This window comes from Lemur catta, chromosome 14, assembly GCF_020740605.2.
Source record: "Lemur catta isolate mLemCat1 chromosome 14, mLemCat1.pri, whole genome shotgun sequence".
NCBI classification, from domain to species: Eukaryota; Metazoa; Chordata; class Mammalia; order Primates; family Lemuridae; genus Lemur; species Lemur catta.
The window spans coordinates 27,608,132-27,624,995 of record NC_059141.1 but is presented as its reverse complement, the minus strand read 5'-3'; the positions used below and the strand labels follow the sequence as shown (position 1 = coordinate 27,624,995).

The window sequence follows — 16,864 nt, the reverse complement described above, 5'->3', positions numbered from 1 at the left end:
CCTTTTACAAGCTTAGAAACAGATAAGGTTTAAAGTAAGGACTAATTAACTGCAAAAAAAAATTGAGAACTTTAACATGAAGAAATTTTCCATCTGAAAGGTTTCAGTTCCGGGTTTTATAGCACTAGAATGGCTCGTGTATCAACTGTCCACAGTGCATTCTGGTCTCAGAGTCTGTGGCATGAATTCCCGGCAACACTGTCGAATTAAAATCCTTATTCTTAGAGTAAGCATGAAGTTAGTAGCTTTATCAATAAAGGTCATATACTATTCCCTATGGTGGCTAATGCTGCTCAAGGATAGATCTGCTCTTTTGGAGGAAGGAGGGTTGGTTGGAGTGTCCTGTCCACCTTTCATAACAATTGCTTAGTCTCAGCCTCTGGAGAGGTGGAACAACCAGTGTTTGAGCAAATGACTCCATTAGCAATTACTCACCAGTAGATAATCTATGGTGACCTCAGATCTTGACTCAGAACTCCTTAACAGCCAGGGTGAGGAGGACACGTTGGTCACTTCCCTGAGTTTGCTGCCCTTCACAAAGGAGAGCAGTTGGGATGGTGGCAACCAACCTGGAGAGAGATTTACTGGGCAATGTTTTAAGGCCACTGGTAAAGCTCCCCATCTATTCTTCGGGAAGCATTCATTTCCTCAGATAAGGCTCAGAACGGGCAGGTATAAAGAAAACACTATTTTATTAAAACAGAACTAAGTACCTTATATTAGCATCAGAGAAGGACAACTTGGAGCAAGCTTCAGAGAAATATAAGAACGTGGCTTGTTCAGATGCCAGTTTCCGCACACCTGGGGGGAAAGGCCTACAAAGTTCAGAGAAATGGGAAACCCAAAATAAGAGGAGGAGAGGCCTCAGAAACCTTATCAGGTTTGAGATAGGAAATAGGACACATGGGCCAAATGATAAACGACACCACACCGCTTAGGAGTCTGTAAATTTATTGAGTGAAATCAAAATCAGTGTCAGACATTAAATTTGATTTGGTTCAAATTTGGCTGAAGTCCATCTGCAGCAGAGAACTGAGGGGAGGAAGACACACTGTGACGCTGGCAAGGGGACACTGAACAGAACAGCTTCCCATTAACTGTAGAGGCAGCATCACACAGCCAGAGCAGTCAGTTAACCAGGGCAGGGACCCGATGTTTAATGAGCAGGGGTAAAACCAGGGCAAGCACAGAACTTTCAAGAGACAAGGCCGCAACCTTCAGAGAACAAGCTGCAGCAGAGGCTGGCTGGGGAACAGCGGTCGCTGCACATCTGCTGGCTCACTTGGGGAACACAGTGATCACATCGTAGCCCTCAGGTGGTGTGACTCGCTCCCGGGCGTGCTTTTCACAGTAGATTTGATCCTCCACAAAGAAATGGCCCTTCTGCTTCAGGTTGGTGCCACAGTCGGTGCACACATAACACTCAGGGTGGCGGTGACGGTCCCGCAGCTTCACAAACACGCCACTGTAGGAGCAAGGGAGGAAAAGAGCTCCATCAGTGACAAGCACCTGCAGGTGGCACCAGAGTTCTGCATCGTCCTTCCGGGGCTGGGGCCTGGTGTTCCTCTGCAGAGGCCCATGCAAGGGTGGACCAGCGCCCCCCAACCGGCCTCCAGTCATAGGGGATTCTCACTCGCAGGGTCCAGAGACGTTATTCTGGAAGCCCCACCTACCGCAGCAGCGCAGCCCTGCCGTTACTGGTTTACACGCTCGTAACCTAAGGGTTCCACAGCAAAGGAGAACCTGCCTCTGGGACACAGGACCTACCTGGCCTCTCTGCTCCATTTTTCCAGGCAGGATTTGTCAACTTCACACCCAAAACGTGCAACACCCAGCACTTCCCATATTTTCATGGTTTACCCGACCTGCAGGGCCTGCAAGGACTGTGGGAAGCAGATACTCACACAATCCCAGTGCCACATTTGTCACACATGGGCAACTTCTGAGCATTTCCAATCGATGCAGCCACTTTGGTGACAGGAGCTTTAACACTTCTGAATCCTGAGGGCTTGTTGGGATCTCCTGAAATGCGGAAAACACTCGTGTTGGCTAGGAAGGGCAGAACTGCATAAGTATCCCAGAGCCACTTAAATACATGTTCAAGCAAGGTTATGGGCACTGGACTCAAACAGATGTGACTCTGCTGTGTGACCCTCAGTAAGTTAGCTAACCTCTCTGGTCCCCAGTTTCTTTTTCTATAAAATAGATCATTTTTCCCTTTACTATTGTCTAAAAAGATTAATATACATGTATATACATACATAAAGCCCTCTTACAATACGTGGCAACACAAATTACTTAGATACAGAAAGCAACCAGATCACAAAAAGGACAAAATCATCACAGTACAGCAAGCTACACAGCAGCCAGATGAAAATCATTTGCCACAGGGCAGAGGAAGGAGCCTCTCTGCTGTCAGCCGGGTGCATCTAAAATAAGCCCCTGGCTGCTGGATGCCGAACTGCCTACGCCCAGCTCATCACACCTTAGGTAACAAAGCCCTGTGCTGTGGTAGCTATTAATAATGCTAAGCTGTTAATATTGCTATTATTACCGTAGATTCAACCGGCTGTGCTTCCAACATCACTTATCTCTGTACCATGACAAGGCCTAGCAGTATTGCTATGTTTATCAGCTATATATACATGTCTCTCTCCCCGGACTGCGAATTACCCAAGCACCAGAATCTTGTTTTATATACTTTTCAACACACCACAGAGCCTAGCACAGGGCTCAGCAAATAACAGAGGCTCAATAAATGTGCAGAAATGAATGATAAGATACTATGACAAGTGCATGATGCTCCCTACCTTAATCCAACATGCTTTAGCCCAAGAAGCTACAGAAGTCTCTACACCATTGGCGGTTCTGAACAGCCACCTGGGAGCATCCCAGGCTCCAGGAGAGATTTCATAAAATTCACAGACCAGGGGCTCTCCCATAGACCAGCTGAATGGGCATCTCCAGGTGCAGGAGATTGTATCCTACACCCCTGGCTAAACCAGCTTCTTTCTTCGATTAAAGCAGCTGTTCTCAAGCTTTATTGTGCATCAGAATTTCCTGGAGAGTTTGTTAAACCACAGATTGCTCGGCCCCAGAGTTCCTGATCCAGAAGGCCCAAGAATCTGCATGTCCCACAAGTTCCTAAGTGGTGCTGGTGCCGCTGATCCAGGAACCACTGGACCAAGAACAAGAGCAAAGAAAGAGCTTCCTATGCAAGGCGAGGGGGCGGGGAGAGGCCCACCCCATGACTGCAGTCATGCTGGGCAACCCTGGGGCTGGCAGATGAGGGCCCTGGTTCCCTTGTCCTTTTAGAAAATGAGTTCCTGGATCTGACAAGTGCTTCTCAACCCAAAATTGAGAAGAAGGGGCATTCAGGATGCCCCTGGCTGGCATGGCTGGCTATATAATTTGCCCACAATTATCCCTCCTCACCTTGCCATGCTTCCCTCAGGTCAGTGTTTCTCCACTGGGAGTGATTTTGTCCCCTAGAGAACAGTTTTGGTTGTCACAACTGCAGGGGAGTGTTACTAGCATCAAGCGGGCAGAGGCCAGGGTGCTGCTAAACATCCCAAAATGCACAGGGCAGCCCACAGCAAGGGCTCCTACAGCCCAAAATGTCAATAACATCAAGGCTGAGAAACCCTGCCCTCAGGACAGAAAACATCCCCCATCCACGGACTTTGGCCAGTGGAATCTGAGCAGATGTGAGCTTTGTCCGGGCAAAAGCACTAAGTACACTGTGTGGTTTGGCCTCGTCCCCATAGAGTTTGTGCCCTGTGTCACGAACAGCAGGCCTCAGAGACAGCCTCTCCCTTCACTGGGCTTCCGGAATGAGAAGGCTCCGGGCGCCAGGCCCTTCCCTGCCAAGCCCCGCTGAGCCACAGCTGCCCAACAGCCCTTGTGGACACAGGGTGCCCACTGCTGACTAATGCGATACGAGAGCTAGTCTGGGGTGCTTTGCTGGAGGTACGTGAATGACGCCTGGACTCCCCATAGCCCCCTCGTGCTGCACATGGCACAGTCAGCCTCCCCCTCGGAGCCCGGACCCTTCTGCACTGGGGACCCGATGCACACAGATGTCCATCTGCAACACAGGAGATGGGGCAGCGACTGGGAGGCTCCGTCGCTTTACGTCGCGAGCTCTACAGGCAGGCCTGGGAAGGCGCATGAGGGGGAAGCACCTGAGCGCTTCCATTTTCCCTTTGGGAGGAGGCCACAGCCCCAGTTTTGTTCACTCATACTTTTTGTATTAATTTTGATTTTTTTTAAATATTGCATAAACTGAAATTTTTGTCTTGATTATTGAGTTTTCTACTGCCTCCTTAAATTTTGCACCCAAGGCAATGCCTCACTCACCTCACCCTAACCCTGTCCCCGCGTAGAAGGGTCTCAGAAGGGCCTGAGTGGGCAGCCTCTCCAAGCACTGTGCCTCGAGCATCCCAAACGGGCTCCCTCGTTTTCTGACCGACGGTGCTGTCGCCACCCGGCTGCCTACCCGCTATGACGAGGAAATGGCCCCACCTGTGCACACCTCACAGCTCAGAAATGCAAAGCAGCTGTGCCAAGAGAACCAGCCCAGTGAGGCTGGGGTCTCTTATAGGATGAGCTTTTTCACCTAACTCACCCATCAGCAGAAAAATCACCAGGAAAGCGGAGGGGTGCGAGAGGGTACAATGAGAGAAGGCCAGGAGGGACGTGAAATCCCCACGTCGTACGAAAATCCACACTCCTTTCTGGAATGAAGAGGCTTAACTGGATAAAATTGGGCACCGCTGGGTAACACAGGCCTCACCGCGGGCTGCTCAGCCCTGCAGCGCCACCTGCTGGCGTGAGGTTTTTTTGTCTCTCACCAACCCAGCCAACACTAAATTCAAAGAAATCCCTCTTCTTCCTTTCTTCTCAACTAGCTTATAGTCAAAATATTAGCTTCCTTTGGACTCCAGCAAACTAAAACAATGTCCAAATTTCTCTCCTTCCCTAATATTCCCGGGTGTGTTCAGCAGGGAACTTGCCACCCAGGAAGGACGCCCCGGGAAGAAGAATCTGTAGCTGGGAGGCTGAGGGAGGCTGCTCTCCCTCCTTCCAGAGGGCACTCGGCTCTCGGCCAACACGCAGATCTCTTTGCAGCTGGCTGAGGCGGGTCCCAGGCCCCTAACCACCAGGGCTCCCTCCCAGGAGCACCAACTCTGTCTTCACAGGTGGGCACGTTGTGGGGAGGAAGAGAGAGCAGGAAGGGTGGCACAGGGAGGTGCCCGAGCCCCAGGGAAGGGGACCAAGACAGAGTGCGGAGGGTGGAGTATCACAGGGACCAGGAATGGTGCAAACCCACTTCTCCAGAGACGGCTGGCAGTGAGGATCCCAGGAGGGGCTGATGGCAGCCAGCAGGCCGCCCACCCACAGGTGGTCTTTGGGAGAAGGGAAAACGCATCCTTCTCCCACACAAGTACCTGCCACAAATTTCTCATAATACACTATTGTTATTCAGTGAAGATACCTTTCCTGCTATCCACTTGAATATTGTCATAATATAAAACAGACAGTAGTTGATGTCTACAAGGTGAAGCGCTGTCTCCTGAGACCTGCAGAACCACACGGGTGACCCTGGGTGCCTCGTGCATCAGAGCTCACCCCCTGGACAAGAGAGCATCTTGATGAGGTTTCAAACGTCATAATAACTATGAAGTACCTGCTCAGTCGCCCGATGGGTGTTTTAAAGACCGCAGGGAAGGACAGTGTGGTCAGGAGGGCACACTCTCTTTCTCTCTCTCACTTTTGTAGAAAAGAAGCTTTAACATTTTAACAGCCTGTGCCTTCCAAAGCACACTGTGCTCCTTCACCTACTCCAGGCTGCGTTCACCTGTGCTTCCGCAGTGACTGACCCCCCACATCAGCCCTGGAACAGGTGCCTCTACCTGCAGGTGGGGCTGATTACCTTTTTCCTCAGACTCCAGGATTTCCTGCAGAACCAGAAATGACGTGGACTGTTTCGGGGGCTCATTTAACTCCTGTTTCTCCTGGAGCATCTTGTAAACTTCAGATTCCTTGTCGATGACGAGGCCGCTTGGAGGCTGAGAATGGTCTAAGCTGTAAAGAATGTTCACTTCATTAGGACATGTCAGAAGTTAGAAATAACTTCACCAGGCACCTCCTCCAAGCAAAGACACCCCTGACTCAAAGGGTGGCTAGAAATGATCCCAGTGGATGAAAGTCCTCTCTTAACTCAGCCACAGACCTTCTGCCAGGACGGTGAAGTGTCTACAGTCAGATCTGGCTGTTGCTTCAGTGCAATCAGAGGCTCTTTTTCTACATAGCTTCAGTCATTCAACTACTTTTTGGTCTAATCCCATGAACTAGGAATGCTTTATTTCTTTTTAAACTACATAAACAACATTATGTCAAAAGAACATCTGGAAGAGGGAGAATGCCCACCACAACCTGCCCACTAAAAACTCAGCTGAGTCCCCACTGTACGGGCCACATGCATTCTTTGCAAGAGCAGAAACCACAGGGTTCCTCATTCCTGACCATCTCAAAGTGCTTTCCCTGCCTCTATAAACTCCTCGTAATTTCATGGTGCGGCACGTGAGTCCCCTCGCCTATAGCACGGAGGCAATGGTACCTGCCCAGCCGAGTTCACGGGGTTGGAGGCGAGGATGACACATGCAGGTGCTCTGTACGTGCAGGCTCGGGGATGAGGCAACCACACCTTCCTCCTGTCACCCTGGGTGCCCCAAGGCAGGGGGCACAGGCAGAGCCGTGGGGCCATTTTTCCCTGGAGCTCCATTTTCCAAGGGAGGAGGGAGAAAGGCAGGTAGACTCTACCTGTGAATCTATTCTGAATCTGACCCTTTGTCGCCTCCCCACCCCTGCGTGCCCAAGCCATGCCATCACTGACCAGCGTGACCTATCAGCTGTGTAACTTGTCCCTCTGCTGACATTCTGAGCCCCTGGACAGTTTTGTTTTCAACCAGAGGCCAGAGTGATATTTCAAACACTTGAAACAGATGGTGTCGTGCTGTGACTCAATGTATTCCCATTGGACTTGAACCAAATATTTACAGTTTTAATAACAAAATACAAGTTTCACCAAATTCTTTTTTTTTTTTTTTTTGAGACAGAGTCTCACTCTGTTTCCCAGGCTAAAGTGCCGTGGCGTCATCCTAGCTCACAGCAACCTCAAGCTCCTGGGCTCAAGCGATCCTCCTGCCTCAGCCTCCCGAGCTGCTGGGACTACAGTCATGCACCACCAGGCCCAGCTAATTTTTTCTATATATTTTTAGTTGTCCAGATCATTTCTTTCTATTTTTTTTTTTAGTAGAGACGGGGTCTCGCTCTTGCTCAGGCTGGTCTCGAATTCCTGAGCTCAAACATTCCGCCTACCTCGGCCTCCCAGAGTTCTAGGATTACTGGTATGAGCCACCACACCCGGCCAAGTTTCATCAAATTCAACTCCTTTGGAGTAAATGTTTATTACAAAAAGAAAAAAAGGCTCTATGTCGTGGCCCAGCTTCCCCCTCCAGACACAGCCCCTGCCACCCGCTGTGGATCACTCCACTCTAGTCAGACCAGCCTTCCTGCTGGGCCTGGGACACACCAGCCTCACGGCCTTGCACTGACTGCTCCCTCGGCCTGGAATGCACCGCCCAGGCATCTCCATGGCTCCCACGCTTCATCCAGGCCTCTGCTCAAGTGCACTCCTCAGAGAGGCCTTCCTGACCCCAACTCACAACAGTCCACCCCATGCCCATTGCTCTCTACCCCCCACTCCTCTCACCATGGACTACACTTGCATTTGTTCATTTCTGTACTGTCAGTCTCCCTCTAGAAAGTAAGCCCCATGAGGGCAGGGACGTGGCCTGTCTTATTCCCCATTGTATCCCCAGGCCTGGCTCAGTTCCTGCCAGGGTCAGAGCTCAGCTGGTATCGGGTAAGTGCATGAACACTGCCCCCTCCTCCTTGCTGCTATCTCCCTGCTCCTGCAGGGCAGCCGGCCTCCAAGGGCTGTGCCAGGGACATGGGCAGCCCAGCCTCCTGGCCCTAGATCACCCCCTTGCTCTCAGCCTCTGCTGCTAGGGAAGAGAGACAGCATATCCAGTGGAGCCACAGAGCAAGTATTCAGACAGCAGCAGAATTTATTGATGGAGATGCATAGGTTTGGATGTAAACAATTAGTACTTCCTGAGTGATAACACTATGTGCATCCAGCCCAAATGGCTGCCTCCCAGCTTTAAGGTTGCTGGCAGTGGCCAGGAATGGTTTTCCTCGGCAAGTTTCACTAGTCTCTCTTTAGGGCCAGAGCCACTTTACAGGTGCAAATGAATTATACCAGTTACACTTACTCACTCATTTCCCACCCACCCATCATGTTATTAGTTCACACTCCATTTTACAAAGAAAACCAGGTAATATGCTTTCCTGGGTAATTCTCTGCAAGTTACTGTTCCCTCTCCTTCTTTCTTTCTCTCCCTTCTCTGAGACAACCTCTGGGGCAGCCCAATCAGCCTCCTGGGGCACTTTAAGTACTCAGATCTGCAGTTGGAAGCAGAGTGGGTCACAGCAGTGAGGCTACAGGTGTTTCCCTTCGACTCCATCCATGTTCTCACAGTAGAGGACAAGGCCCTCGAAGAGTCACGTAGGCTTTGCTGCTGCCAGAGAAGTCAAAATTTAAGTAGAAAGATTCATGGGCTGGTCGTTCCTGCTGGCTGCAGTTGGGGGAGGGGAAAGCAGCGGGCCCTGCCTATCTGTCCTCCTCTGACCAGGTGGCCTCTGCTTTGGTCTCTCCCCCTCCATCTGCAGGGAACTGTGAGCACTGTGCATGCGGCCACTTGGCCCTGTTCTTTGAGTCACGTACCTGACTCTTTCTTTGAGTCTTGAGCTTGGAACTTGCCCTAAAATAAGCGTATTACATTATTTTTGATGAATCTTTTTTCTATCACACTTAGAACTATTTTAAAATCACAATCAGACCATGGCATGTGCTTGGGAAGGATTTTTCCTCTTCTTTGGTGTATGTTATGTCTGGAAGCCACCAAGGGAACTCTAAAAATGACAACATCCAAACCACAAGGCCACATATTCTTCCAGCAAATAGCCTTGTAAACTATTTCCATGATTTAAAAAAAAAGAAACACAATTTAATATTCGTTCTTAAATAATGATATCCTTAAAACTGGACAATTTATAAAGCACTTTCAATACCCATTACCTTACTTGAAGCACTGATACAACTAATTCAAAAATAATCTCTTAAGACCCAAAGTCTAAGTCTTAGACATTACTATAAGATAATGACATAACACCACAATATCTTAAAAAAGTAATTAGGATAAAAATATGCGTAAGAAATTGAGCAAAAGAATTCTCATTTTTTTATATAATAACAGCAATGAAAGAAAGAATACTACAGTGATGGGGTTTTGAAAACTATAATACACATGACTGAGTCTCCAGGAGAACAGTTTTGAGGGCGGGACACTGGAAGTAAATACTTTCTTCCAAATCCACTCTGGACAATTTTAATAACAAAACACAAGTGTTTAATCAAACTCAACTCGTTTGGAATAACTATACATTACACAAAGTTTCCTAGCTCTTGTTTCTTCCTGAGTCACTCTTGGAGCTGATGTGCACCAGTTTCCTAACTGTTTAATAGTTTCTCCCTCAGTCTTAGGTGCTGACCTCAAGGACTGCCTCCCCAGGGATATTTCAGCGAAGCCACGCTCAGCTTGACAAGGTGGCTGACATAGCCAGGCGTACATTGTTCCCAGTGGTCTTCAGAATCTAAGGAGAATCTGCCCTTGAGCCCACCTCCCAGAGAAGGGTTTTGGAGGCCGAGTCTGCAGACCTTACGTGACTCACGGGCCTGCTCTGGCCAAAAGAGCAGTTGGTGTGAGGGTCAGAAAGTCATGGAGGATGGAAAACAGCACGCCCATGGCTCTGGGACATGGGTCAGCACCGCAACCCTGGGATGCAAGCCAACCCCATCAGAAAAACAAAGTGACCAGAGGGAAACAGAAGGGGCTGCTTTTTTTTTTTTTAACTTGAGCCATCACCTGTGACAGCAACTTAATAATCTGTATATAAATCCCACCTAAAACAAGAAAGTTGTAAGAAAAAATTCCCGTTGCTGATACAACCTTAATGGGGTTATTTTTTTATACAATAAGTGCATTTTGGTTCTTTAATAAAACTACCTACATGTGTGACCAAGATTGGAACAGAAAGGGGGATTACTTGAATTATAAGAAGCATCTAGGCCTGGCGCAGTGGCTCATATCTGTGATCCCAGCCCTTTGGGAGGCCAAGGTGGGAGGATCGCTTGAGGCCAGAAGTTCGAGACCAGCCTGGGCAACATAGCAAGATGCCATCTCTACAAATTAAAAAATCCTTTAAATTAGCCTGATGTAGTGGTGCATACCTGTAGTCCCAGCTACTGGGGAAGCTGAGCCAGGAGGATTTCTTAAGCCAGAAGTTCAAGGTTACAGTGACATATGATTGCACTGTTGCACTACAGCCTGAGCGACAGAGCGGAAAAAAAAAAAAAGAAAGAAAGAAAGAAAAAAAATTGCAGTAGCAGCCAGGCAGGAGACAGTCTCTTCATAAAAATCTTTTTCCTTTCTGTGAAGATGGAGTAGACATATATATTTTTCCCTGTTTCACGTACTCAACACAACTAAAAACTCTGGACATTACATAATAAAACAAACATAAGACAACGCTGAAAGGAGGACAGAAAAAGGAAGACTGGCTAGGGACCTCGGGACCTGAGGAACATGGTGGTGAGCTCCCTGGGTTTTCTTTCTGCCTCGGACATTCCAGACTAAGCAGCAACCTGGAAAGGAGAACAGTCACAGAGAGAAAAACTCTCGAGAGGCCTGCTCTTTTTGACCAAATGACCAAGAAAGGGGCAGTCCAGCAAGACACAAAACTTTGAAACAATAATCACTTTTCTCTAGCCAAATGCCAGAAAAGGACAATGGTCTGTCTGGACTTCCACCATCACTAAGCTATGATGAGGTGCCCCAACCGCCCCGCTGGAGTGGCATCAGAAGGCCAAATGGAGTCCCATATTGTACCCTACTCAGCTGTGATGAAGAAAGCCTAATGCAGAGTCCAGACTCTCACCTGCACTCCACAGTGTCGAGGCCACCCCTCACCCCAGTGGTGCCAGAACTCCCCCCGCATCCAGCAGTATCCCCTGAGATTACTAAGTATCCCCCAGAAACCTCAGGTGTCAACATAGGCAGAAGGGAAAACTAGACTTCTACCCCCACCTGCCAGTAACAAGGTACCCTCATCCCCTTTCCTAGCCATAGTGTTCTCAGAGCCAGTGAAAACAGGAGGTTATAAGATCCAGAGTCTTGTAACAAAAAATGTCCAGGATTCAATTAAAAATTGCTTGTCTTAGAAGAACCAGGAAGATCTCTAACTGAAAAAAAGATACTCAAAAGATGCCAACACCAAGATGACAGAAATGTTGGAATTAACTGACAAGGGTGTGAAAGCAGTCATCCTAAAAATGTTTCAGTGAGCAATTATGAACACAAAAAAACAAATGAGAAAATACAAAATCTCAGCAAGGAAACAGAAAGTCACGGTAAAGAAACAGAACCTATAAAGAACCAAATGGAAATTCCAGAACTGAAAAATAAAATAACCAACAGCAGCATACAGGGGACAAAGAAAAGAATCAGTGAACTAGACGACAGAACACTAGAAATTACGCAATCTAAACAACAGACATAGGCTGGGGGAAGAAAAGAAATGAAAAGAACCTCAGAGACTGATGGGACTTTTATATAAAAGATCTAAAATTCATGTAAATGGGGTCCTGAAAGAAGAGAAAGAAGGTGGGGCTGAAAAAGTACTATAAGAAATAATGCCTGAAAATATCCCAAAGGCGGCAAAAGACATAAACCTACAGATCCAAGAAGCAGAGTGAACACCAAACAGGATAAACCCAAAGAAATCCACAGCCAAACACATCAGTAAATTTCCGAAAAGTAAAACAAAGAAAGAACTTTCAATTCTTTTTTTTTTTTTTTTTGAGACAGAGTCTCACTTTGTTGCCCGGGCTAGAGTGAGTGCTGTGGCATCAGCCTAGCTCACAGCAACCTCAGACTCCTGGGCTTAAGCGATCCTACTGCCTCAACCTCCTGAGTAGCTGGGACTACAGGCATGAGCCACCATGCCCGGCTAATTTTTTTGTTTTGTATATATATTTTTAGTTGGCCAGATAATTTCTTTCTATTTTTAGTAGAGACGGGGTCTCACTCTTGCTCAGGCTGGTCTCGAACTCCTGACCTCGAGCGATCCACCCGCCTCGGCCTCCCAGAGCTAGGATTACAGGCGTGAGCCACCACGCCCGGCCAGAACTTTCAATTCTTTAATAGAAAAATACCACCTTACCTAGAGGGGAAAACTAATTCAAATGACAGCAGATTTCTCATCAGAATCCATGGAGACAAGAAGGAAGTGGCACATTTTCAAGTGCTAAAAGTAAAGAACTTCCAGCCCAGAATCCTGTATCCAGTGAAAATATTATTCTAAGTGAAATAAGCTAGTCACAAAAGACAAACACTGCATGATTCCAATTATAGGAGGTAGCTGATCAAACTCTTGGAAAAATAAACTAGAATGGTGGTTGCCAGGGGCTGGGGGAGGGGGAAAGGGGAGTTGTTCGATGGGTAGAGTTTCAGTTTTCCAAGATGAGGACATTCTAGAGATGTGTTGCACACCAATGTGCATATGGTTAACACTACTGTACTGTATACTTAAAAATGATTAAGATGATAAATTTTGTTACATGATTTTTACCACAAGAAGGAAAAAGACAAACTCGTAGTACAGAAAAAAAGGAATAAACTATTGATACACACAAAAGCCTAAATAAATCTCCAGAGAATTATATTAAGTAAAAAAGCCAATCCCAGTTACATACTATAGAATTCCATTCATATAACATTCCTGAAATAACAAAATTACAGAAATAAAGAGGAGATCAGCGGATTTCCAGGGGTTAAGGAGAGTGTGGGGAGAGGAGGGAAGTGGGTGTGTCTATAAAAGGGCAACATGGGAAATCCTGGAGACAGAATGTTCTGTATCTTAACCACATCTATATATTCTGGTTCTGTTACTATTCTGTGACGGTTCTCAAGATGTTATCATTGAGGGAAACCGGGTAAGGGTTATAAGGGATCTCTCTGTATGATTTCCTACAACTGCCTGTGAATCTACGAGTATCTCAAAATAAAAAGTTTAATTAACTTTAAGGCATCTTCTCCCCAAATAGTTGAAGTTAAGTGGGAACTGGAAATGATGCAAGATTTTAGTTCTTGTTTTTTGTGTAGGTAAGGATAAAGGAGGTAGGCTGACTCAGAAAAATCTTTCATTTCTCATATCCCAAGAAATGAGAATCCAGGTCTGAGATGCCCCAGCCTGGCTACGCCAATGTTCACAAAAAATTGCACTTCTGGGAAACCCTATGTCATCACTTTTGGAAGGGGAGTCTGAATGCTCCCTAAGTTTTCGTCTTCAAAGGCCTAGACGTTGGTCCCATGATAAGAACCCAGAGGAGTAACTATGGGCACTAGGAGAAGAGGGAGGCAGGAACATCAGACACGCGAGCCAGTTCTCTGTGGGCTGCAGCAAGTTTAGCTACAGGGGCAAGCAGCCACCTTTGTCACAGAGGTTTTTTTCTGACCCGGCTCCCAATGAATCAATAATCCCTCTGATACCATCTGAATAGAGAACAGTGCATCCCTTTATTCTACGGTACCTGCTTAGAAATCTGCCTCATGCATGTTTGGGGGGAACACCTGAGAACAGAGAATTTAGAATTTAGAAGAGCTAGCATCTTGGGACTGTTATGTTGGATATGGGAGCTCACACGATTATTCCGTGCAGAGGCCACAACTCCATCAGGAAGCTCGTTAACTATACCTGCTGGCTGAACCTAAGCTACGATGCTGGGAAAGAAAGCTTTACCTTAAGTCATAGCAAAATCTCCTCCATAACATTTGTCTACATGCTTCCACCCTTCTGGAGCCCCCCATACTCAGAAGCGATGGGATGGAGTGCCCCATGGGCAGTGAAATCAGTAATAACTAGCGTTTGCTGAGCACCTACCAAGGGCCAGGCACTGTGCCGGGTGCTTTGCACACATTGCATTGCATTCTCTCAACAACCTGGTGGTGAGGTAGTTAGCATTATCTCCACCTTGGAGACTAGGAGACTGACTTTCAGAGAAGTTACATGTTTTGACCAAGGTCACACAGCTAAGAGCAGCTAAGAGGCTGAGCTGGATTTCAAGGTTCAGGCCCCTCTGTCTGCAAAGCCTTGAGGAAGTACCAGGCAGCATCATATAAATAACAAAATCCAGGCTCCGAATTCTCAGATTTTGACCAAAGCCCATAAACTCAATTAAAAGAGGTCAGAGGGAAGGTGCTAGGTTTCTGCTGAAATGAGCAACATTTCCGTCATCCACCTGGTACACAGCAGGCACTCAATAAATGATTAATTACTAAGCTGAAGACCTAGAGGAACAAGGCTGCAGAGAAGCTCTCGTTGGCTGCGTGTGCTGGGAGGAGAGGCAGCAGAGGAGCCTCGCCTGCCTTCCCGTGACGGGGACTGGGACCCTGGGACGCAGCTCTGGGAAGACCTACAAGACGGACAGCCGCAGACATACCACGAGGCTTTGAAGAGCATGGGACAAAGAAACTCAGGGCGAGTCCCAGAGAATGGGTGATGACCTCAGATGCAAAGTATGTAGTGAGCCAATTCTGGAACCTCAGCTAATTTCACAGACTAAACAGTGGGGGTGAGCGGGCGTTGGGACTTGTGCTGACTGAGCAAGCAAGGCGACCCCGTGGCGGGAGGATCTTGCTTTGCCCAGAACGCACTGGGAATAGACCAGCAAGCTGAGACCCCTCTACGGGCAGCATGGCCGGTTCGGGCAGCTCCTTTGCCTTGGCCTGCAGGTATTCCCACTGTTTCCGGATTCATACTCAGAGTTTGTGAGGGAGCAGAAACTGGGCCCTCTCTCCTGAGAAAATCTGCAAGGAGACTTCTGATAAAGTCTCAGAGACAATGTGGCCAAAGCCTGTGCGACAGGAGGGGCCAGGGGCAGGAGGAAAGGCTTGCACAGTTTCAGACTTAATTGTTTCAGAACAGGGGGAGGGGGCAAGCAGGGAGCATGAGAGAAGAAAGAAGACATTAATGAAGGAAAAATAGCCAAGGCCATACTAAAAATACTTCCCAGGCACATATTTCTCCCAATGCATAGCAGCTCTTTCAATTAAGGATGTGTCATTTCCTGGGTTATTAAATCCAGATCATGGAACATTCCACTCTGGGACAGTAAAAAAGGGTCACGTTCTCAGCCTCCCCAACACCAAAGCAGTGAAAACCAGGGATCGCAGCCCTCAGAGTCTCCACCACTCCTCACTGGGCTTCCTGAAAGCTTCCCTTCAGGGTGTGTGCGTGGGAGAAAGCTCAGCAGGCCGGCATGGCACTCTTTCTCAGGCACCTCACGCCCCCACGGTCACCTGCAAGGGTATCATCATCTCAAGCCAGTAAGGGCTTGCAAGAACCAGAATTTGGGGGAAGAAGCAGCATCAGGGGGCATTTGGCCATGGTTACTCTGATAAATGCCAGTGACCTTTAACATCTTCTAAAGCCAAAGTCACACAGCAAAAAGTCTGCCCTACTAGACTCTAAGAAATTTAAAAAAAAAAAAAAAAAATCACGATGTCCTCTCAGTGTCGGTCACAGGGATCTGCATGCAGGGGTGCCCAATAATGTCTGTCTCTCTTTTGGTGGCTGGGGGGAGGCGGGGGGGCTATATGCACAGTATAGCCAACACAACCTTGAGAAGGGATCCTGTAAGTTTTTTCCAAACATTAAAGTAATTTGGAACCTCTGCTATCTTAACCTCTCCTAACCTGCATTTGAAGCAACCAATTTGAAATTTAATTACCCTAAGAGTTGGCCAGATTCTTGTTAATGGTGAGTTGGGGAACAACTGCATGGCAAAGCGGGACTCAAAGCTCATGTAAGAATTGAGGATTCCACGTGGGAAAGATCCTCAGAGCTCAGACAAGTTCGGACCACACAGTGTTTTCCAGCAAAATGTGAATGTCACCAGTATTTAAAAATCAGGAGATTTCGGATAAAAAGAGGCTTTCCACCTTCTGTTTTAATGAAAATAATCAGCAGAAATGGGAAATGCAGGCAGTGTGTGGCATCCGACCGGAGGCCAGGAGCAGCGCCCTCTGGCGGGGGCATGCACTGTCCAGCCGCCACGGCCGCTCTGCTCCGGCTTCCTCGTCCTGCCTGCCACCTTTGGGCATTTGGGTTGGCAGCTCCCAACCTAGTCCACCCCTTTTCACCCACAGAGAACTGGTCCCATCTCATACTCTTCATCCTCAAACCCAGCTCTTTTGCGCCAGGCTGCTGGTATTCCCAGTATTTCTGGATGTATCCTCAAAGAGTTTGAGATGGAGCAGACACTGGTCTCCTCCGCTGTGAAAATCCAGGAGATTTTTGATGAAGACACAAAGGCAGCTGCAGCCAAATGATCTGTTACAGATGGGGACCTGCCTCCCCAGGCCCCAGCAAGATGCTTCCTCAGACTCCTCTGTCCCTTCTGCCTGCAGCCCCACCTCTTCCCCTGCTAAGCTGCCTCTGCCCCCAGATCATAACCTATTCCTAAGGACAAACATTCATACCCTCAGGGACCTCTCTTCTTTTTACAATTTCTGGTCCACTCTGGGGAAAAAGCAAACATTGCTTCCCCAACACCGTGCACCACGAAGTATTTCCCCCTTGCTCACATCAGATGCTGAACACGAGCACAAACCAC

General features: G+C 47.8%; 1 protein-coding gene across 2 annotated transcripts in view; it reads right to left on the bottom strand.

Moving 5' to 3' along the window:
* Positions 1 to 934: 934 nt before the first annotated feature.
* The window catches only part of PDLIM1 (PDZ and LIM domain 1), a 39,739-nt gene continuing 23,809 nt past the window's right edge, over positions 935 to 16,864 (bottom strand). For both annotated transcript variants that reach the window (XM_045568428.1, XM_045568429.1), the window contains exons 5-7: positions 5,936 to 6,087; positions 1,905 to 2,022; positions 935 to 1,465 (exon numbers count right to left, since the gene is read on the bottom strand). In XM_045568428.1, the coding sequence (XP_045424384.1) occupies positions 1,279 to 1,465; positions 1,905 to 2,022; positions 5,936 to 6,087 (457 nt within the window). In that variant the 3' untranslated portion in view covers positions 935 to 1,278. The remainder of the gene's footprint in view (positions 1,466 to 1,904; positions 2,023 to 5,935; positions 6,088 to 16,864) is intronic.